Here is a 23,771-nt window from a genome sequence, read left to right on the forward strand (position 1 = left end):
ATATAATATTAGAAACGCCACAGAGCTCCCACTCACTTTCTTGTAAATACTGTTGGGTAACGTCGCACGGGAAACAAAAAATTTCCTACGCGCACGAAGACCTATCATGGTGATGTCCATCTACGAGAGGGGATGAGTGATCTACGTACCCTTGTAGATCGTACAGCAGAAGCGTTAGTGAACGCGGTTGATGTAGTGGAACGTCCTCACGTCCCTCGATCCGCCCCGCGAACAATCCCGCGATCAGTCCCACGATCTAGTGCCGAACGGACGGCACCTCCGCGTTCAGCACACGTACAGCTCGACGATGATCTCGGCCTTCTTGATCCAGCAAGAGAGACGGGGAGGTAGAAGAGTTCTCCGGCAGCGTGACGGCGCTCCGGAGGTTGGTGATGACCTTGTCTCAGCAGGGCTCCGCCCGAGCTCCGCAGAAACGCGATCTAGAGGAAAAACCGTGGAGGTATGTGGTCGGGCTGCCGTGGAAAAGTCGTCTCAAATCAGCCCTAAAACCTCCGTATATATAGGTGGGAGGGAGGGGACCTTGCCTTGGGGCTCAAGGAGCCCCAAGGGGGTCGGCCGAGTCCAAGGGGGGAGGACCCCCCCCCCAAACCGAGTTGGACTTGGTTTGGTGGGAGGGAGTCCCCCTTCCTTCCCACCTCCTCCTTTTTTTTTCTTTTCTCTTGATTTTCTTTTCTTGGCGCATAGAGCCCTTTTGGGCTGTCCCACCAGCCCACTAAGGCCTGGTGTGCCACCCTCAAGGCCTATGGGCTTCCCCGGGGTGGGTTGCCCCCCCCCCCCCGGTGAACTCCCGGAACCCGTTCGTCATTCCCTGTACATTCCCGGTAACTCCGAAAACCTTCCGGTAATCAAATGAGGTCATCCTATATATCAATCTTCGTTTCTGGACTATTCCGGAAACCCTCGCGACATCCGTGATCTCATCCGGGACTCCGAACAACATTCGGTAACCAACCATATAACTCAAATACGCATAAAACAGCGTCGAACCTTAAGTGTGCAGACCCTGCGGGTTCGAGAACTATGTAGACATGACCCGAGAGACTCCTCGGTTAATATCCAATAGCGGGACCTGGATGCCCATATTGGATCCTACATATTCTACGAAGAACTTATCGTTTGAACCTCAATGCCAAGGATTCATATAATCCCGTATGTCATTCCCTTTGTCCTTCGGTATGTTACTTGCCCGAGATTCGATCGTCAGTATCCGTATACCTATTTCAATCTCGTTTACCGGCAAGTCTCTTTACTCGTTCCGTAATACAAGATCCCGCAACTTACACTAAGTTACATTGCTTGCAAGGCTTGTGTGTGATGTTGTATTACCGAGTGGGCCCCGAGATACCTCTCCGTTCACACGGAGTGACAAATCCCAGTCTTGATCCATACTAACTCAACTAACACCTTCGGAGATACCTGTAGAGCATCTTTATAGTCACCCAGTTACGTTGCGACGTTTGATACACAAAAAGCATTCCTCCGGTGTTAGTGAGTTATATGATCTCATGGTCATAGGAATAAATACTTGACACGCCGAAAACAATAGCAACAAAATGACACGATCAACATGCTACGTCTATTAGTTTGGGTCTAGTCCATCACGTGATTCTCCTAATGACGTGATCCAGTTATCAAGCAACAACACCTTGTTTATAATCAGAAGACACTGACTATCTTTGATCAACTGGCTAGCCAACTAGAGGCTTGCTAGGGACATTGTTTTGTCTATGTATCCACACATGTAAATGAGTCTTCATTCAATACAATTATAGCATGGATAATAAACGATTATCTTGATACAGGAATTATAATAATAACTTTATTTATCATTGCCTCTAGGGCATAATTCCAACAGTCTCCCACTTGCACTAGAGTCAATAATCTAGCCCTCACATCACCATGTGAATTACATTGTAATAAATCTAACACCCATACAGTTCTGGTGTTGATCATGCTTTGCCCGTGGAAGAGGTTTAGTCAGCGGGTCTGCTACATTCAGATCCGTGTGCACTTTGCATATATTCACGTCCTCTCCCTCGACGTAGTCGCGGATGAGGTTGAAGCGTCGTTTGATGTGTCTGGACTTCTTGTGAAACCGTGGTTCCTTTGCTAAGGCAATGGCACAAGTGTTGTCACAGAACAAGGTTATTGGATTCAGTGCGCTTGGCACCACTCCAAGATCTGTCATGAACTGCTTCATCCAGACACCCTCCTTAGCCGCCTCCGAGGCAGCCATGTACTCCGCTTCACATGTAGAATCTGCTACGACGCTTTGCTTGGAACTGCACCAGCTTACTGCACCCCCATTAAGAATAAATACGTATCCGGTTTGCGACTTAGAGTCGTCCGGATCTGTGGCAAAGCTTGCATCGACGTAACCTTTTACGGCGAGCTCTTCGTCACCTCCATATACGAGAAACATCTCCTTAGTCCTTTTCAGGTACTTCAGGATATTCTTGACCGTTGTCCAGTGATCCACTCCTGGATTACTCTGGAACCCACCTGCCATACTTATGGCGAGGCTAACATCCGGTCTAGTGCATAGTATCGCATACATGATAGAACCTATGGCTGAAGCATAGGGGACGGAGCGCATATGCTCTCTATCTTCATCAGTTGTTGGGCACTGAGTCTTACTCAATCTTGTACCTTGTAGAACTGGCAAGAACCTTTCTTGGACTGTTCCATTTTGAACCTCTTCAAAACTTTATCAAGGTATGTGCTTTGTGAAAGTCCTATCACGCGTTTTGATCTATCCTTATAGATCTTAATGCCTAGAATGTAAGCAGCTTCTCCTAGGTCCTTCATAGAGAAATTTTTATTCAAGTAATCCTTTATGCTCTCTAAAAACTCTACATTGTTTCCAATCAGTAATATGTCATCCACATATAATATTAGAAACGCCACAGAGCTCCCACTCACTTTCTTGTAAATACAAGATTCTCCAACCACTTGTATAAACCCAAATGCTTTGATCACCTCATCAAAGCGTTTGTTCCAACTCCGAGATGCTTGCACCAGTCCATAAATGGATCGCTGGAGCTTGCACACCTTGTTAGCATTCTTAGGATCGACAAAACCTTCGGGTTGTATCATATACAACTCTTCCTTAAGGAAACCGTTAAGGAACACCGTTTTGACATCCATCTGCCAGATTTCATAATCGAAAAATGCACCTATTGCGAACATGATTCTGACGGTCTTAAGCATCTCTACGGGTGAGAAAGTCTCATCGTAGTCAACTCCTTGAACTTGTGAAAAACCCTTTGCCACAAGTCGAGCTTTATAAACGGTCACATTACCGTCAGCGTCCGTCTTCCTCTTAACGATCCATTTGTTCTGAATGGCCTTGCGGCCCTCAGGCAGTACCTCCAAAGTCCACACTTTGTTCTCATACATGGATCCTATCTCGGACTTCATGGCTTCCAGCCATTTGTTGGAATCTGGGCCCACCATTGCTTCTTCATAATTCGCAGATTCATTGTTGTCTAACAACATGATTGATAAGACGGGATTACCGTACCACTCTGGAGCAGCACGTGGTCTCGTCGACCTGCGTGGTTCGACAGAAACTTGAACTGGAGTTTCATGATCATCATCATTAACTTCCTCCTCAACCGGCGTCGCAATGACAGAGGTTTCCCCTTGCCCTGCGCCACCATCCAGAGGGATGAGAGGTTCGACAACCTCGTCAAGTTCTATCTTCCTCCCACTCAATTCTCTCGAGAGAAACTCCTTCTCGAGAAAAGCTCCGATTTTAGCAACAAACACTTTGCCCTCGGATTTAAGATAGAAGGTGTACCCAACTGTCTCTTTTGGGTAACCTATGAAGACACACTTTTCCGCTTTGGGTTCCAGCTTTTCAGGCTGAAGCTTTTTGACATAAGCATCACATCCCAAAACTTTAAGAAACGACAACTTTGGCCTTTTGCCGTACCACAGTTCGTATGGTGTCGTCTCAACGGATTTTGATGGTGCCCTATTTAAAGTGAATGCAGCTGTTTCTAATGCATAGCCCCAAAATGATAACGACAAATCAGTAAGAGACATCATAGATCGCACCATCTCTAATAGAGTACGATTACGACGTTGGGACACACCATTACGCTGTGGTGTTCCAGGCGGTGTTAACTGTGAAACAATTCCACATTGTCTTACGTGAGCACCAAACTCGAAACTCACATATTCACCCCCACGATCAGACCGTAGGAACTTGATCTTCTTGTTACGATGATTTTCCACTTCACTCTGAAATTGCTTGAACTTTTCAAATGTTTCAGACTTGTGCTTCATCAAGTAGACATAACCATATCTACTTAAATCGTCAGTGAAGGTGAGAAAATAACGATATCCCCCGCGTGCCTCCACGCTCATCGGACCACACACATCGGTATGTATGATTTCCAACAAGTCACTTGCACGCTCCATTGTTCCTGAGAACGGAGTCTTAGTCATCTTGCCCATGAGGCATGGTTCGCACGTGTCAAGTGAATCAAAGTCAAGTGACTCCAAAAGTCCATCAGCATGGAGTTTCTTCATGCGCTTTACACCAATATGACCTAAGCGGCAGTGCCACAAAAATATGGCGCTATCATTGTCAACTCTAACTCTTTTGGTCTCAATGTTATGTATATGTGTATCGCTATCAAGATTCAATATGAACAATCCTCTCACATTCGGTGCATGACCATAAAAGATGTTACTCATAGAAATAGAACAACCATTATTCTCTGACTTAAAAGAGTAACCGTCTCGCAATAAACAAGATCCAGATATAATGTTCATGCTCAACGCAGGCACTAAATAACAATGATTTAAGTTCATCACTAATCCTGACGGTAACTGAAGTGACACTGTGCCGACGGCGATTGCATCAACCTTGGAACCATTTCCTACGCGCATCGTCACTTCATCTTTCGCCAGCCTTCTCCTATTCCGCAGTTCCCGTTTCGAGTTGCAAATATGAGCAACAGAACCGGTATCGAATACCCAGGCACTACTACGAGAGCCGGTTAAGTACACATCAATAACATGTATATCAAATATACCCGATTTTTCTTTGCCCGCCTTCTTATCTGCCAGATACTTGGGGCAATTGCGCTTCCAGTGACCCATACCCTTGCAATAGTAACACTCCATTTCCGGCTTAGGTCCAGCTTTGGGTTTCTTCGTCGGATTGGCAACAGGCTTTCCGCTCTTCTTCGAATTGCCCTTCTTGCCTTTGCCGTTTCTCTTGAAACTAGTGGTCTTATTCAATTATTCACCATCAACACTTGATGCTCTTTACGGAGTTCAGACTCTGCGACTTTCAGCATCGCAAACAACTCGCCGGGAGACTTGTTCATCCCTTGCATGTTGTAGTTCAACACAAAGCCTTTATAGCTTGGCGACAGTGATTGAAGGATTCTGTTAGTGATAGCTTCTTGCTGGAGTTCAATCCCCAGCTCAGCTAGACGGTTTGAGTACCCAGACATTTTGAGCACATGTTCACTGACAGATGAGTTTTCCTCCATCTTGCAAGCATAGAATTTATCGGAGGTCTCATACCTCTCGATCCGGGCGTTCTTCTGAAAGATAAACTCCAACTCCTGGAACATCTCAAATGCTCCATGACGCTCAAAACAACGTTGAAGTCCCGGTTCTAAGCCATACAAGACTGCACATTGAACTATTGAGTAGTCCTCCTTACGTGCTAACCAAGCGTTCTTAACATCCTGATCAGCCGTAGCGGGTGGTTCATCTCCTAACGCAGCATGAAGGACATAATCCTTCTTCCTAGCTTGTAAGATTAGCTTAAGATTATGAGCCCAGTCTACAAAGTTGCTTCCATCATCTTTCAACTTAGCTTTCTCTAGGAACGTATTAAAATTCAGGATGACTGTCGCGTGAGCCATGATCTACAACACAAATATATTCAAAGTGGACTTGGACTATGTTCAAGATAATTAGAGTTTAACTTAATCAAATTATTCGCTAAACTCCCACTCAAAAAGTACATCTCTCCAGTCATTTGAGTGGTTCATGATCCACTTACACTAGCTCAAGTCCGATCATCACGTGAGTTGAGTATAGTTTCAGTGGTAAGCATCCCTATGCTAATCATATCATCTATATGATTCATGATCGACCTTTCGGTCTCATGTGTTCCGAGGCCATGTCTGCACATGCTAGGCTCGTCAAGCTTAACCCGAGTGTTCCGCGTGCGCAACTGTTTTGCACCCGTTGTATGTGAACGTTGAGTCTATCACACCCGATCATCACGTGGTGTCTCGAAACGACGAACTGTAGCAACGGTGCACAGTCGGGGAGAACACAATTTCGTCTTGAAATTTTAGTGAGAGATCACCTCATAATGCTACCGTCGTTCTAAGCAAAATAAGGTGCATAAAAGGATTAACATCACATGCAATTCATAAGTGACATGATATGGCCATCATCACGTGCTTCTTGATCTCCATCACCAAAGCACCGGCACGATCTTCTTGTCACCGGCGCCACACCATGATCTCCATCAACGTGTTGTCATCGGGGTTGTCGTGCTACTCATGCTATTACTACTAAAGCTACATCCTAGCAAAATAGTAAACGCATCTGCAAGCACACACGTTAGTATAAAGACAACCCTATGGCCCCTGCCGGTTGCCGTACCATCGACGTGCAAGTCGATATTTCTATTACAACATGATCATCTCATACATCCAATATATCACATCACATCATTGGCCATATCACATCACAAGCATACCCTGCAAAAACAAGTTAGACGTCCTCTAATTTTGTTGTTGCATGTTTTACGTGGTGACCATGGGTATCTAGTAGGATCGCATCTTACTTACGCAAACACCACAACGGAAATATATGAGTTGCTATTTAACCTCATCCAAGGACCTCCTCGGTCAAATCCGATTCAACTAAAGTTGGAGAAACCGACACTTGCCAGTCATCTTTGAGCAACGGAGTTACTCGTAATGATGAAACCAGTCTCTCGTAAGCGTACGAGTAATGTCGGTCCAAGCCGCTTCAATCCAACAATACCGCGGAATCAAGAAAAGACTAAGGAGGGCAGCAAAACGCACATCACCGCCCACAAAAACTTTTGTGTTCTACTCGAGAAGACATCTACGCATGAACCTAGCTCATGATGCCACTGTTGGGTAACGTCGCACAGGAAACAAAAAATTTCCTACGCGCACGAAGACCTATCATGGTGATGTCCATCTACGAGAGGGGATGAGTGATCTACGTACCCTTGTAGATCGTACAGCAGAAGCGTTAGTGAACGCGGTTGATGTAGTGGAACGTCCTCACGTCCCTCGATCCGCCCCGCGAACAATCCCGCGATCAGTCCCACGATCTAGTGTCGAACGGACGGCACCTCCGCGTTCAGCACACGTACAGCTCGACGATGATCTCGGCCTTCTTGATCCAGCAAGAGAGACGGAGAGGTAGAAGAGTTCTCCGGTAGCGTGACGGCGCTCCGGAGGTTGGTGATGACCTTGTCTCAGCAGGGCTCCGCCCGAGCTCCGCAGAAACGCGATCTAGAGGAAAAACCGTGGAGGTATGTGGTCGGGCTGCCATGGAAAAGTCGTCTCAAATCAGCCCTAAAACCTCCGTATATATAAGTGGGAGGGAGGGGGCCTTGCCTTGGGGCTCAAGGAGCCCCAAGGGGGTCGGCCGAGTCCAAGGGGGGAGGACGCCCCCCCCCAAACCGAGTTGGACTTGGTTTGGTGGGAGGGAGTCCCCCTTCCTTCCCACCTCCTCCTTTTTTTTCTTTTCTCTTGATTTTCTTTTCTTGGCGCATAGAGCCCTTTTGGGCTGTCCCACCAGCCCACTAAGGGCTGGTGTGCCACCCTCAAGGCCTATGGGCTTCCCCGGGGTGGGTTGCCCCCCCCCCCCCGGTGAACTCCCGGAACCCATTCGTCATTCCCGGTACATTCCCGGTAACTCCGAAAACCTTCCGGTAATCAAATGAGGTCATCCTATATATCAATCTTCGTTTCCGGACTATTCCAGAAACCCTCGCGACGTCCGTGATCTCATCCGGGACTCCGAACAACATTCGGTAACCAACCATATAACTCAAATACGCATAAAACAACGTCGAACCTTAAGTGTGCAGACCCTGCGGGTTCGAGAACTATGTAGACATGACCCAAGAGACTCCTCGGTTAATATCCAATAGCGGGACCTGGATGCCCATATTGGATCCTACATATTCTACGAAGAACTTATCGTTTGAACCTCAGTGCCAAGGATTCATATAATCCCGTATGTCATTCCCTTTGTCCTTCGGTATGTTACTTGCCCGAGATTCGATCGTCAGTATCCGTATACCTATGTCAATCTCGTTTACCGGCAAGTCTCTTTACTCGTTCCGTAATACAAGATCCCGCAACTTACACTAAGTTACATTGCTTGCAAGGCTTGTGTGTGATGTTGTATTACCGAGTGGGCCCCGAGATACCTCTTCGTTCACACGGAGTGACAAATCCCAGTCTTGATCCATACTAACTCAACTAACACCTTCGGAGATACCTATAGAGCATCTTTATAGTCACCCAGTTACGTTGCGACGTTTGATACACACAAAGCATTCCTCTGGTGTCAGTGAGTTATATGATCTCATGGTCATAGGAATAAATACTTGACACGCAGAAAACAATAGCAACAAAATGACACGATCAACATGCTACGTCTATTAGTTTGGGTCTAGTCCATCACGTGATTCTCCTAATGACGTGATCCACTTATCAAGCAACAACACCTTGTTCATAATCAGAAGACACTGACTATCTTTGATCAACTGGCTAGCCAACTAGAGATTTGCTAGGGACGGTGTTTTGTCTATGTATCCACACATGTAAATGAGTCTTCATTCAATATAATTATAGCATGGATAATAAACGATTATCTTGATACAGGAATTATAACAATAACTATATTTATCATTGCATCTAGGGCATAATTCCAACAAATACAAGATTCTCCAACCACTTGTATAAACCTAAATGCTGTGATCACCTCATCAAAGCGTTTGTTCCAACTCCGAGATGCTTGCACCAGTCCATAAATGGATCGCTGGAGCTTGCACACCTTGTTAGCATTCTTAGGATCGACAAAACCTTCGGGTTGCATCATATACAATTCTTCCTTAAGGAAACCGTTAAGGAACGCCGTTTTGACATCCATCTGCCAGATTTCATAATCGAAAAATGCAGCTATTGCTAACATGATTCTGACGGACTTCAGCATCGCTACGGGTGAGAAAGTCTCATCGTAGTCAACTCCTTGAACTTGTGAAAAACCCTTTGCCACAAGTCGAGCTTTATAAACGGTCACATTGCCGTCAGCGTCCGTCTTCCTCTTAAAAATCCATTTGTTCTGAATAGCCTTGCGGCCCTCAGGTAGTACCTCCAAAGTCCACACTTTGTTCTCATACATGGATCCTATCTCGGACTTCATGGCTTCTAGCCATTTGTTGGAATCTGGGCCCACCATTGCTTCTTCATAATTTGCAGGCTCATTGTTGTCCAACAACATGATCGATAAGACGGGATTACCGTACCACTCTGGAGCAGCACGTGTTCTCGTCGACCTGCGTGGTTCGACAAAAACTTGAACCGGAGTTTCATGATCATCATCATTAACTTCCTCCTCAACTGGCGTCGCAACGACAGAGGTTTCCCCTTGCCCTGCGCCACCATCTAGAGGGATGAGATGTTCGACAACCTCGTCAAGTTCTATCTTCCTCCCACTCAATTCTCTCGAGAGAAACTCCTTCTCGAGAAAAGCTCCGTTTTTAGCAACAAACACTTTGCCCTCGGATTTGAGATAGAAGGTGTACCCAACTGTCTCTTTTGGGTAACCTATGAAGACGCACCTTTCCGCTTTGGGTTCCAGCTTTTCAGGCTGAAGCTTTTTGACATAAGCATCACATCCCCAAACATTAAGAAACGACAACTTTGGCCTTTTGCCATACCACAGCTCGTATGGTGTCGTCTCAACGGATTTTGATGGTGCCCTATTTAAAGTGAATGCAGCTGTTTCTAATGCATAACCCCAAAATGATAACGGCAAATCGGTAAGAGACATCATAGATCGCACCATCTCTAATAAAGTACGATTACGACGTTCTGACACACCATTACGCTGTGGCGTTCCAGGCGGTGTCAACTGTGAAACAATTCCACATTGTCTTAAGTGAGCACCAAACTGTGAAACAATTCCACAATTCCACATTCCAGGCGGTGTTTTGTCTATGTATCCACACATGTATATAAGTCTTCATTTAATACAATTATAGCATGGATAATAAACGATTATCTTGATACATGAATTATAATAATAACTTTATTTATTATTGCCTATAGGGCATAATTCCAACAACATTGACGTGCACATTTAGCCAACGCCAGCATTATTTAAAAATAATAGTGCCGACGTTGAAGAAAAACGAAACGTCACCCACAAAAGTTATGCCTAGCCATTTATCCATTAGTGTTAATAATATCGTGTGAACGTGTTGTCTTATATACTCCCTCCGTCACGTTTAGAAGGCACAGTTAAACTTGCGTGCGTTTCGAAAATAGACAAGGTTTAAGGCGCGAAAGCGATTACTTTTATTAATTAGTACTAGTACTAGTCATGCATGCGTCCTTCCAATTTGCTGCTCAAGCATTAGTACTAGTATTTTTTTCAGTTGATTAGGCGCATTAGCATTTACACCTGCTATATCTCACAACCAATCGATGACTACCTTGGTTCCAGAGATTTTCAAGCGTGCCTTCTAAACCGTGACGGAAGAAGTAGTAGAAGAGAAGATGAAATCTCCAAACATTAATGCAAACTATACGAACAACACAATGGCAAACTCCATACATAAGCTCTCAAAGTAAAATATCAGTCTAAACTAGACAATCACCTTGAAAAAGTCGCATAGCAACCACGATGCCTATACTACTATGTTTACTTAGGCTTTATTTCATGGTTGCTGAAAAATATCATGCTAACTTGAAAAATAAGGACAATGACAAAAACATATTATTTAAACCTTTACATAATATAAATACACAATTATACCATACCAACCACTTCCAACCACGAACATCATGACGTTTGTTGTGTGTGTGTGTATATATATACCGCCCCATCGTGACTCAAGCACCGCCATCTAATTATACTTGTTGTAACACTCTTTCATCACACTCCGTTTTACGAAAGTGAAATGTGAAAGAGGAGCTAGTCTTTGAGAGATGGTAGACGAACATAAATATAATGTAAAAGTTGTATCAGGGAATAAGAGACACCGGAAAAAGAAGGACCATTTATGTATGGACCATGCGTCGAGTTGGTTCCAAAAGTGTGAGTCCTACAACTGATTTAAGATAGTGTACAACAAAACTGACTACGGTGACATAAAACTGCTTGACCAGGTATATAATGTTCTCAAGTCTGTCGGTAGGCTTATCAATAAGGAACCGCTGAAGATCTACTTCGGATGAAACAAGGGTCGAGGTCATCATCTATATATGTACAATAGTCTTAGATGATATTTTTATCTGTCGATTTGACCTCGTAAAAATGAATTATTTTGGAACAGAGAAAATATCTAAGATATGCCCTTAGCATATACTCCATGTACATGGAGTGCAAATGTACTTTCAGACTCGAACCTTGTAACAAACTTATAAAGAAAAACTGAAGATTTGCGCGTCTCCTTGCGCTAGGGGTACGCAAACTGAGCTCGAAGGCGGATTTTGCAGGATCCGCTTCCGCATATAATTTCCTTCTCCGCTGGCGGCGGCGGCGGCGGAATGGCGGCGGAGGAGCCGTGCTGCATCTCGCACGCCTTCGACCGCGCCGCGCGCCGGGACCCCGCCCGACTCGCCGTAGTCCACGCAGTGGCCAACGGCGAGCGCCGCTTCGCCTGCGGCGACCTCCTATCCGCCGTCTCCTCGCTCTCCCGCCGCATCTCCGCCGCGCTTCCTCGCCCTTCCACCGACCACCGCGGTGACGACGGATCCCCAAGTCCGCCCTTGTTGACATTTGTTGTCCGCTGTAATTTCGCCCCCATCTGACTCTGAATTTGTAACCCTAGGCTGCTCGGATCGACACGGGAGAGGCGCCGGCGCGACGCCTAGGGTGGTGGGGTTGTACGCCTCGCCGTCGGCGGAGTACGTAGCCGCCGTCCTCGCCGTGCTCAGGTGCGGGGAGGCGTTCCTGCCGCTGGACCCCTCGTGGCCGGAGGACAGGGTCCGGTCAGCTGTCTCTGCCTCTAATGCGGCGCTAGTCGTGTCGGCAGGGGTCTCGAATGAAGACGATGTTCTTAAGGGCTGCCCTTGCCCTGTTCTGCGATTCAGCGGAGAAATCCGGCAAGGGTTATATGATGGAGAGGTTGGGATTGGTGGAGATGGGCTTGCCTGGCCGTGGGAGCGTCGGAGGCCACGGGAGTTCTGCTACGTGATGTTCACGTCCGGTTCTACCGGAAGACCCAAAGGGGTTTGTGGAACGGAGAAAGGTAAAATGTTCATATGGTTGTGAAATTACTTATGTCATCATGGTATTTTGTTGCTCTGCCTCTAAAATGGCAAAGGAATTGGTCGACATGTTTCTTGATGTTAGCTCTTGTTCTAGACTTCTAGGTAACTATATTTCAGTTATTCCACTTATAAGGTGGTTTTGCTAGTTTATGATGTCTTGCCCATTAGGTGGTTCCCATTAAATTTCTTAGGTTTGGTTGAGCAACAAACTTATTGAGACATGCTTCTTTTACTATCATGTCCTAGGTCTCCTGAATCGCTTTTTGTGGATGCAAAGAAGGAATCCTTTGTGTTCGGACGATGTGTTGTTGTTTAAGACATCTGTCAGCTTTGTTGACCATCTTCAGGAGTTTCTTTCTGCTGTGTTGACTAGCACAACACTGGTCATTCCCCCCATTGATTGGAGAGCTAATCCAACATCATTGGCCACCTTGATTAAGGTTACCTGGCCTTCACATATGCGTTAGCCATTGTTCTAGTGGAAATACTTCTATGTGTTTGGTTTCCTTATCCAGTTTGTTTTTTCCTTCTAAAAAGTATCTGATCAAAATCTCCAGAGCTTATCACTTGGAATTACCGTTTCCAGTATTCAGTTTGATATTGTGGAATTACCATTTCACACTGAGAAAGTAGGATAAAAATGAGGATGCGCGTTTTGTTGATATGCTTTCTGACTTCCTAACTCAAGTCATCTGTTCATGTATGCTCGAATGTGGGTTGCTCCTAATGTATGTTAGCATAAGATTTCGTTTCTCATTATCATTGGCAGAGATATTATGGTAGCAAACAGTATTTATAGTTTGCTGCCGTTGTGATCAAGGGATAGTCTGAGCCTGTTTCTTGTTTAACTTGAATAGATGCTTGATAAAACAATAGCTCCTAGAATGTTATTCCTGATATTTTTGGTCCATCATTACCTAATACTCCCTTGTTCTTTTTGGTATGACATTCATTGCTCTTGCATTTGGCTCATATTGTCACAGGCATATCGTATATCAAGGATGACTATAGTTCCGTCGCTGATGGAGATAATACTACCTACCCTGGAGAAAAATATTTCATGTGGATATAACTCTCTTAAGATCCTGGTATTTAGTGGGGAGATTCTGTCCTTGGTGCTTTGGAAGAGGGTCCGTGAAATTATGCCAGAGACTACTATCATAAATTTGTACGGAACAACAGAGGTGAGAAAGTTACCCACCAAGTATTTTCTGTTTTTTTTTTCTCAGAGGAGATCAAGTCTATTTTCTCTCTCTAATACATTCTTACTCTTACCCATTTTGTTTTGCTAGACATTGCCAGTGCTAATCAACAGTACTTTGGCTAGCCGGCTGAATTTTCCCAACTTGACTATTAACAAAAAGGATGTTCAAATATTTTCATCGCATTCACATAATTGAGAACGTTATCTGTGCCATCTTTACGCATATAAGCTTGACAAAATTAGGCCTGTGAGTTGTGACAGGGAGTGCTTTGCTCCTGCTATGGAAGTGCATTTCCTCCCCAAAAATTAGGCTTGTGACAGGGAGTGCTTTGCTCCTGCTATGGTTAAATCATTTAGTAACCACAGTTTTAGCCTTATCTATTTAATGTAATTGAGGGGAACCATCGTAATGAGTTGGTATGCCATAATGATTGAGTGCTCGAATTCCCTACCACCTCTTATGCCCGGAGATGAACTTTAAAACTGAATTTGTGTGCTTTTTGAACCTTGAGATGTTAAATAAATAAATTATTCTGGAATTACGACCCAGAAAAGATAGATAGTGTCACAATCTGAGCGACATGTTAAATAGAAGATCAGAAATAGCATACTTCTGACCCTAATATCCATCTATGGGCGCTTGAAATTACTGTTGTTTCTTTTGCGCTATCTTTGATTCAGTTTACTACACAGAGATTGGTTGAAATTAAAGTTGTGGTGTTTGTTTTGTCTTTATATTCTAATTTGTACTTGTGTTTCAGGTTTCTGGTGATTGCACATTCTTTGATTGCAAAGATCTGCCTGCAATTTTAGAGCATGAAGAAATAACCAGTGTACCGATTGGATTTCCTATAGCAAATTGTGAAGTTTTTCTTATGACGCATGCTGGGATGGCAGATGAAGGTGAAATTTGTGTCAGTGGAGCATGTTTATTCAATGGTTATTTAGCTGAGTTTCTTAGGAGTAATCACACTGAAGGCAGTGAAGGTTCAACATACTACAAAACGGGTGATTATGCTCGACGGCTGAAGGCTGGTGAACTTGTTTTCCTTGGGAGAAAGGACCGTACGGTCAAAATTTATGGGCAGCGTTTTTCACTAGAGGAGATAGAATCCACATTAAAGGAACATCCTGATGTCAGTGATGCTGCAGTTACTTTCCAAAGTAAAGGGTCTCCAAATTACAAGGCATACCTGGTGTTTAGGAATAATGATGAAATTGTGGAAGGCCGCCCGCAGTATAGAGAAGTAAATTCTTCTCAAGATATCATGGCATCAATTCGAAGTTGGCTCATTAAGAAGGTTCCACCAGCTATGATTCCAAGCTTCTTTCTTCCAATGAAGTCCTTACCTTTGACTTCGTCAGGAAAGGTTGACTATTTCAAGTTATCAAGTTTGGAGTGTGCATTGGAACCATGTGAAATGGAGCAAATTGACTCTGGAAGTGGTCCAGTTAATCCACATTTAGAAGTTATTAAAAAGGTATGTTCTTAATTCTAAGTGTTGTCCCTTGTTTTTACTTTTTTACCAGAATTTTTTTACTTATTTTCCTTCTTTCAGTTTTTTTATTTCTTTGGATATTGCCCATTCATATTCATGTTGTACTGACGCCGTCTCCATTTACAATAGGCATTTTGTGACGCCCTGCTTGTTGATGAAGTTTCTGAGTTTGATGATTTTTTCACTTTGGGTGGTAACTCAATTTCTGCCGCTCATGCAGCCCACAAGTTGGACATTGACATGAGACTGCTTTATATCTATCCAACCCCTTCTAAGCTTTTGCATGCTTTAGTTATGGAGCATAATAATTCAGTTTCTCCTACTGATGAGCCTCACCCTAAGAAGGGATTGAATGGATCTGCAAGCATACAGAGACTGTTTGACTCAATTGCTGCAAATACGAATGACAGTTTTCATGAAGGCAAAGCACAGATAAATGGAAAGCGTGCACATTATCACATTGCAGGGAGTTATGGAAATGGAACAGATGGCCAGCTTAGCAAATATCCATTCTCTCCTAATGATAGATACCAGGCAAGTGACCTCAACTTGGATACATGCTTGAAGGACAGAAACAGTGTCATGGGGAGCCAGTGGATCCTGAACTTTTGTTTACAAAAAAAGTGGTCTATTGGGCGTAGCAACAGATTTATGCATGACTATGAAGGGAAGTTGCTACTTGAAGATTGTTGCTCATATGTTTCATGCAACAAAAGAGGTTATCTTCAGGAACTTTGGAACATTCCTTTGGATTCATGTGTTGATGCCTCACCTTTGCTTGTCCTGAACAATGGGATGATGAACATATTTATTGGGTCCCATTCACATTTATTTCTCTGCATTGATGGTTGCAAGTGAGTTGTGCTTTCTAGTTCTTAGTCATTGTTTCTTTTATTTTTCTTATTACTTTGAATGCTAAATCCTTGCTCCAGTGCGTCATGTATGCTCTCATGCTGTTCTTATTTATTCGGTTAATTTGAATTTCATTCAACGAGATAGCAGTTCCAATTTGACATATGCATACTGAATATTTTTATAATTTGCTTCCAATTTATTATGCAGTGGTTCAGTGAGGTGGAGTGTCAAATTGGAAGGACGTGTGGAGTGTTCTGCTGCTATAACTGGTGATTTTTCAGAGGTGACATGACTGTTGAACTACCAACCAATAGTTGACATACCAACTTGCCAATGATTTTGTGATCTAGCTCATCGTTTATCTCTTGGACAGGTTGTGGTTGGATGTTATAAAGGGAATATTTACTTTCATGATATGTTGACTGGTAAACTGTCGTGGACAGTTCAAACAGATGGAGAGGTACAATTGCAAAAAAATCATTTGAAATATCTTTTAAGCCTAGCTTTGAAATATGGCAGCTGTATTTTCATCCCACCTCCGACGGACACCAAGAACGACAAGGGGCTGATTATTTTGCCTGATAGACGTCAATAAAACTATAATACTCCCTCCGTCCCAAAATAAGTGTTTTTCAACTTTGTACTAAGTTCAGTACAAAGTTGTACTAGAGTTGAGACACTTATTTTGGGACGGAGGGAGTAGATGTGAGCTTCTTTGGCAAGTTTGATTTCAGAAAATCTTCCTGACTATATGATCATGTTCAGTAGGCTAAAGTTCTTTAATCGCGTCAAGTGAAATAGTAAAGTGGCCAAATGTCACTGTTAAGTTATTCAAAGGCCCATGATAGGAACATTTCTAGCATATGGAAGTTGATAATGCAGTTACTAAGTTACACGATGATTATTTTGTTTTAGCGTACATGATGGAACATATTAAGAAGCATCTAATGTTTTCGATATTTCATATCCCAAATTAAGAATCTTCTTTCAGGTAAAAATGCAACCAGTTGTTGACAGGACAAAGAATTTAATATGGTACCATTCCATAATCTTTCTTTTGTTCCTTCATCATAGTGCACTACTACCACTTGTCACAGTTCTTTCTGTATATATCTTTTCTCTCTGTTTAGATGAAAGCACATTCGTTATTACGATAACAAAATGTTGGTGTTTTCAACTAGAATGAGTGAACCAATGATCTGTCTACTTATTCTTCAATCATACAGAGACATAAGTTTGCACAACAATAGATGTCTGTGCTGCTGTTTTTTTGTTAATAATATGCTGTGTATGGTTCTCAGGTGTGGCTCTTATGACCATCATTTGTATGCACTAAATTACAAAGATCGTTCCTGCGCTTACAAAGTATCTTGTGGTGGAAGCATATATGGTTCTCCTGCTGTGGACATGGTATTTATACTGATTCACATCATGCATCTGTCTTAAATCTGTGCATGACTCTATTAATCTTGTGTCATCTGGATTGCTCCTTGCAGGCACAAAACATGATCTATGCTGGATGTACCAGTGGCCTTGTGACTGCAATATCCCTTGAGGTGACTTACGATATATTCTCTGTGATAACTTTAAAGGGGGGAAAAGTGCATGTTTTTCTTTTCCTTTTATCATTATGCCTTATGTTTCCATGGAATTGTCGGCAGCAAAGCTGGTAATATAAAGTTAAATAAATAGCGACGCGTGAGTGTCTAGAGTCCTCACTGGATTCTTTTGGTTGTAGCAGGTTCCATCATTCAGGATAGTTTGGCAATATGAAGCTGGGGCACCAATGTTCAGTTCTCTTGCCTTCGATCATCAGAGTGGAAATGGTAATTCCTAAGCTAGCCATGAGCACAGACGTCCTGGAATATGTCCATGCATATGTTACGATTAAATTTTCTTGATACAAAAAGAGTTACGAGGATGCAGCATAAACGGTAGCAAGAGCCTGTCGATTTAGGAGTTGGTCCACCATCAGATTTTATTTTTGAAAAATTTACCTTTTCACTATCCAGTTTGTGCCTACTTTTTCCATATTTTTTTTTGAAAAATTCACCTTTTCACTAGCCAATGTGTGGGTTCGCTCACGAATGTACTGGGAATTTGCTATGTACATTCAGTATTTTTCACTTAAGGATGCCAATTTATGCTGATTACTAACTTTCGTTTTGCAGTTATTTGTTGCTTGGTGAACGGTCTGGTGATTGCATTGAACTCGCATGGTACTGTTGTCTGGAAGGTGGAATATCTCTTCTCGCTGTTGTGTTTGTGAAGCCATTGTTACAAAATAATTGTTCTGCAACAGAGTGATATAATAAGGAACAGTTATTCTTTGAGTTGTGTGGTAGACACACCGGAGTAGACCAAAGCTACTATTTAGCCTATAGAACTAACACTGATCGGAGTACTCAGAGAACAACTGTAATTTATGGATGTCAATTTATGTTTAGACGCCCTTGTTTAAAGGCTTGTCGTATCAAGATTACATTTTGTTTGATCTTGTTGTTATTTTGTATTATTCCATTGTTTATCATAGAGCCATAACTAATTTCTTTAAAACCCAGGCAACTGTTGGTGGTCCTATTTTTGCTGGTGCGTGTGTGTCATCTGCCCTTCCTTCTCAGGTATGGTCTTTGTTTATCAAAGCTTTTCGTCTTTCTTATGTAACTTTGAAAATTCTGGAAAAAGTTGTATCCTCACGAACTAACTGCTTGGGCTTTTGACTACAGTTCACAACTTGATGTGGCCCCAGTTTGAAGTAGACTAAACTAAACTTTTGCATACTTATCAATGGCAGGCGCTGATACCTTCCCGTGATGGAAGTTTATACTCTTTTGATACTGTAAGTCTTACTTACTGAACTTTGAAATTTCTCTTTTGAGACAACACAACTTTTTGTACGGGCATCAGTTAGAGAGTAGTGTGAGTATCATTTCATATAGCCCCTTCATGTTCTATACCAGTGTCAAGTTATATTTGGTGTTCATATACTCAATTACTAGTTCTTACACGTCATTTCCAGAATTATACCTAATGATCAAAGAACCTCTCTCACTGCTGTGCTTACTCGTTTTCTGATGTTAATTTCCAGAGGTCCTTTTTGTCTTAAACAATTGAACTTTGTTTATTGCATTTTAGGTTTACTAGGAGATCATGTCTTATCTTCACAATAAGTGGTATCTAGCCATTTAAAATTGAGCAAAATGACTGTTTGGTAACTAAAATTGTCAGCTTTTATGCAAATATATAAGAGTAGTAGATAAAATTATTCAAAATAGTGAGCTTCATGTTTTGTTAGTTGTGATTGCTGTCTGCAACTTAGACATTAATGATTCCACCACAGGCATCTGGTGATCTTCTTTGGTCATATGACGCCGGCGACCCAATTACTGCATCTGCTTTTGTGGATGAAGTGTTAGCATCAACGCCATCTGGATCATCAGAGAGGTACTCGGCATATTGATAACAGAGTCTTGTAGGAAATAGATATCAAGAAAATGTTATATCTGTTCTTTCTACAGATTTATTTGTATCTGCACAAGCTCTGGGAAGATCCGTGTCCTTGGGATTAGAACTGACGCTGAGCAGGAGAAAGATGGTTACTCTGTGCAAGAGTTTACAGCCATGGATCTTCCTGGAGACATCTTCTCGTCGCCATTGATGGTGGGTGGGCGCATCTTTGTTGGCTGCAGAGATGATCGGCTACATTGTCTCTCGATCGCCTCACATCCATAATCTATTTCAGACATATCCAGGCAAACTGTTTTGCTTAGTGGCCAATAGAAGAACTAGTGGTGATGATGGCCCGAGCAGTTTGATGTTTTGAACAAAATCAACAAAGAAGAAATGCAGAAGAAACTGTTTTGCTTGGGTTCCGAAGGTTGGATTTCCATGCCGTAAATAGAACTTGAAGTTCTTTGGTTAAGTGCTTGATATTCAGTATCACAATCACATTACAACCTTAATTAGTGCTGTGCTCAGTGAGTGTAATGGGTTCTAAAGCGGAAGCAGAGCTATAACCGGCCCTTGCTCCTTTGCTGCGGAAAATACACCTTCAAGCTTGGTCCGTCTCTTTTTATGCATCAGAATTATTGGTTTTTTGTTAGAAGAAAGATCAAAATTGTTGGTCGAGAGCAACATGCTGGATGTGTACATAAGCTGATGTATCGAAGCAGTGTAGCTGGGTGGCATGAAAGATACAAAATGAATGCAGGTAATCGATTTGCGAACTCAATGGAGATACACAGCGAATTACTCCTATTCAGGAAGCAATACACTGAGGCAGACGGTTTTTTTTTACTATTGATATTGAACAGTTCGGTAATTCCAAAACTGGTAAAGTACATCGAGCGGTAACAGTGGAGACGGAGACGCCGATGGCTCCGCCAGTTGATTTCGTCTTTGCTGTGTGCCTACTAAGTGACGGCAACAGAGAAATATTTTATGCTTTTAATTTTTTAAAATTTTCATGAATTTCTAAAATATATTAAAAATATTCATAAACTTGAAAAATATCCATGGCTTTTAAAAACATTCATAATTCTATGAAATGATCATGAATTTTAAAAACATTTACAATTTTGAAAAGAATCATAGAAGTAAGTAAGAAAGTGAACATAAAAAGGATAAGGAAAAAAGGTAAAACAGAACATGAAAATGAAAATGGATTTTTTTTGTACCATCCATACAAAGCGTTATATGTTGATGATGATGAAAATGAAAATGAAAATGGATCATAAATAAAAATATCATTGATTCTAACCACTAAAGCGAGAATAGTTTTTACCAGCGTAGGAACAATTTGGTTATAATATATGGATGATTTTGTTTGCTGAAATAATACATGCATAATTGATGATGATGACCACGTTATATGTTGCCGCCTTGTAGATAGCACGCCAGATTAAGCATGCATTCATGTAAATATTATCTGTGCATCCCTGCTTCAAAGTTCCAACTCAATATGCATCTATGACTACAACCAGTTAAGCACCAAGCATTACAAACAGTTACACACAACAGAATTAAGCTGACTACGCTATGTACCACCACAACAGTTCTCTTGTCATGCATACAAGCATAGCACTGGAGCAATGATACAAAACCTATGCATCCATTATAATCAGCTGGTAATCGCATCCACGTACATAGACTTCATCGCAGCAGATACAAGAAAAAACAATAACAGTAGTATAGTATTATTTTATTCTGAAACAGAGGTTAAAGTTTTGCCTCATCCATTTACTAACTAGAAAAGAGTTTTGCCAATTAACAGAAAACCAGGGTTAAAATCAATATAATCCGCTAAGTGGCACACCCAAGATACTCCAGACACACCTCTTCAAAGAGGGCCTCATCGATAGCATGCGTACTTCATCGTCATCACTTCTCTCCATGTAGGCTTTATCGTCATTCCTAATTACTGAGCAAGCAACTCCGACTTCGCCATAAACGTCGTGTTAGAGACCATGAAAAATGATATGTCCGACGTATCTATCATTTTTCATACTTTTTGTAGTTTATTTGGACTAACATATTAATCAAGTACACAATGTTAGTCTTAGTGTTTATGTTTTTAGAGAAAATATGTATTAAACTTTCAAGAATAATAATAAAATTGATGGAAGAAGTTTTAAGTCACAGAGGCCATATGGGCCAACTAACCAACAAGGTGAGCCCCGGCCCCCTAGACAATCCATGTAGGTGTATTGGTCTTGACGGCGTTTGCACGCGTCAACGCACCCTAGGGCTCCCTCCTCTGATCTCCGGTGTGGCCTATATATACTTTAAAACAAGCCCCTGATTTTTTACGATTTTAATTCTATCGAGGGGAATCTTCGTCTTCAACCCTTGGTGCTCCCATAGAGTTGCAGGAGTAGTACACCTTCGAGGCTAAGTGTTTATGGTAATAGCTATGTGTCATGTATCTCTCTTTCTTTATCGTATTTCTTGATAAATGATGAATTTTATTGACTCAAAGTGAAGCATCAGTTGGATAAAACTTATTGACCATACACCCGGCCTCTCTGTAAGTAGAATGAACTAAGTAGAATGAACACATTTAACACCAGTACAAATGCACAAATAAACACGCTGACAAAGAGTAAAATCATACAAAAGCAAAACTATGATTAAGCAAAGAAAAAAACCAAAATCGGTCTAAACAACTGTCAACACGCCTTGGATAATGATGTCGTTGGATTATATAATCTACTGTGCTACTTGGTGTTGTACGGCCTCCCAGTGTTTCTCTTACCGAAAAAGGTTTTCCCCTGCTTTATGTTACAAAGCAACCAACACCGATTACAGAACAAACGCTGTGACGAGCAGCACAAGAAACTAAAAGGAAGAATAAAGAAAGAAATAATACCAACACCGGCAGCTCGACAAAGCGCGGATGAACCACAACCACTGCGCCCTCCGGAATCTGCCCACCATGATCCAAGGCTCCGATCCTCCGCGTACCAAGCAGGACCTCCAACAAGGGATGCAATGACGCTGCTGCCCGGACGTGTCCTAGGTTTCCCCCGGTACGCGGAGGGGGAGCGGGGGATGGAGACCGTCGACACCCTCCAGGAAGGAATTGTGGCACCCGCAGGCGTCACCGCATCGGAGCCGGAAGAACCGGCAAGGATTTTTCCCGCACTCCAAACCCCGCCGCCCAACCGGACCGGAGCCAACCAGCCAACCCACCGCCCACCACCATGCGCCACCGCGGTCGCGACGCCACCCACGCTGGCTCACTGAGATCACCACCACGAGGCCAAGAGGACGAAGGGAGGGTGCTTGGCGACGAGAGCAGCATTACCGTAGCCGCGTGGGAGGGAACCACCTCCACCGTCGTTGTGCGGACGACCCCTGCCTCCGGCACCATCGCAACCGCCGACCGGATATAGCAGCAGGGTAAACAAGGCCACCCTGGCTCGGCCAGGCCCAAATCGGGCCCGCTAAACCCCGCCGGCCACGCTGCAGTAGGGCGGCGCGAGCACCCCACAACCCGTCACCGTTCCTGCGTCTCTCGGAAGCCACGCCGCCGACCCGTCCAGGCCTAGATGGGGCCCTAATTAAAGGGCTCAGATCTGGGCCGAGCGGGCGCCGCCAGGCCATGCCGCTGCGCCACCTCGCCGCCAACGGTGACGCCGCCGCCCAGCCAATCTCCCGCGTCGCACCGGGGAACCCCGCCGCCACGCCGGACCCCCGCCGCCTAGGAACATTCCCCGGCGTCGCTCCGCTCCGCACGAGAGAGCAACCGAGAGGGGAATGGCCAGGGGCTGCCGTCGCCAGCGTCGCCGGGGTCAGGCCCAGTAGCGGGCGCCGGCGACGGCGGTGAGGAGGGAGGGAAGGGGGAGAGCTGGAGGAGGAGGGCCCAGGCACGGCCGGTCGCCCGCAGGGGCGACGCAGTCGCGAGATTGAGAGGTGGGGGGCCGTGTTTCTCTTCTTAATTGGCCTAATGCTTCTTGAACTGGTGAGATGAGAGAAGCCATGAAAGGATAGGGAAGGTAGGCTGAAAAAGGCATGATTCAGTAGAGCGAATCTTAATTTTGAACTCTACCGGGGTAGTCATGGATCAGAGGAAAAACCAAATTATCAGCAAACACAAAGTGCAAAGGAAAACAAAATGAGCGATAAAATCAAGTCTGCTGCAACATCACCTTA

The 23,771-nt window shown here is 43.5% G+C and overlaps 1 protein-coding gene across 3 annotated transcripts; it reads left to right on the top strand.

The window, feature by feature from the left end:
* Positions 1–11,809: 11,809 nt before the first annotated feature.
* Positions 11,810–20,349, top strand: LOC123413583 (putative acyl-activating enzyme 19). 3 transcript variants are annotated; one of them, XM_045106518.1, is made up of 18 exons: positions 11,810–12,048; positions 12,119–12,538; positions 12,807–13,000; positions 13,544–13,744; positions 14,526–15,245; positions 15,393–16,117; positions 16,326–16,401; positions 16,492–16,578; positions 17,110–17,153; positions 17,420–17,528; positions 17,615–17,674; positions 17,857–17,944; positions 18,290–18,354; positions 18,680–18,739; positions 18,913–18,957; positions 19,459–19,562; positions 19,637–19,778; positions 19,861–20,349. In XM_045106518.1, the coding sequence occupies exons 1-18, from the start codon at positions 11,835–11,837 to the stop codon at positions 19,939–19,941; spliced, it is 3,435 nt and encodes a 1,144-aa protein (XP_044962453.1). In that variant the 5' UTR covers positions 11,810–11,834; the 3' UTR covers positions 19,942–20,349. The 3 variants fall into 3 exon arrangements, with proteins under 3 accessions (XP_044962453.1, XP_044962454.1, XP_044962455.1); XM_045106519.1 differs by having other exon boundaries at positions 17,860–17,944; positions 19,637–20,349; XM_045106520.1 differs by lacking the exons at positions 19,459–19,562; positions 19,637–19,778; positions 19,861–20,349 and having other exon boundaries at positions 18,845–18,936.
* The last annotated feature ends 3,422 nt before the right edge of the window (positions 20,350–23,771 follow it).

The sequence above is a fragment of the Hordeum vulgare genome, chromosome 7H (assembly GCF_904849725.1).
Source record: "Hordeum vulgare subsp. vulgare chromosome 7H, MorexV3_pseudomolecules_assembly, whole genome shotgun sequence".
NCBI lineage: Eukaryota > Viridiplantae > Streptophyta > Magnoliopsida > Poales > Poaceae > Hordeum > Hordeum vulgare.

What these genes read in the sequence shown, in the direction of transcription:
- LOC123413583 (XM_045106518.1), top strand. Translation starts at nt 11,835, where the DNA reads ATGGCGGCGGAGGAGCCGTGCTGCATCTCGCACGCCTTCGACCGCGCC. An exon ending in ATTTAGAAGTTATTAAAAAG is followed by an intron (nt 15,246 to 15,392) that starts GTATGTTCTTAA and finishes CATTTACAATAG; the next exon opens with GCATTTTGTGACGCCCTGCT. An exon ending in CATCTGCCCTTCCTTCTCAG is followed by an intron (nt 18,740 to 18,912) that starts GTATGGTCTTTG and finishes TATCAATGGCAG; the next exon opens with GCGCTGATACCTTCCCGTGA.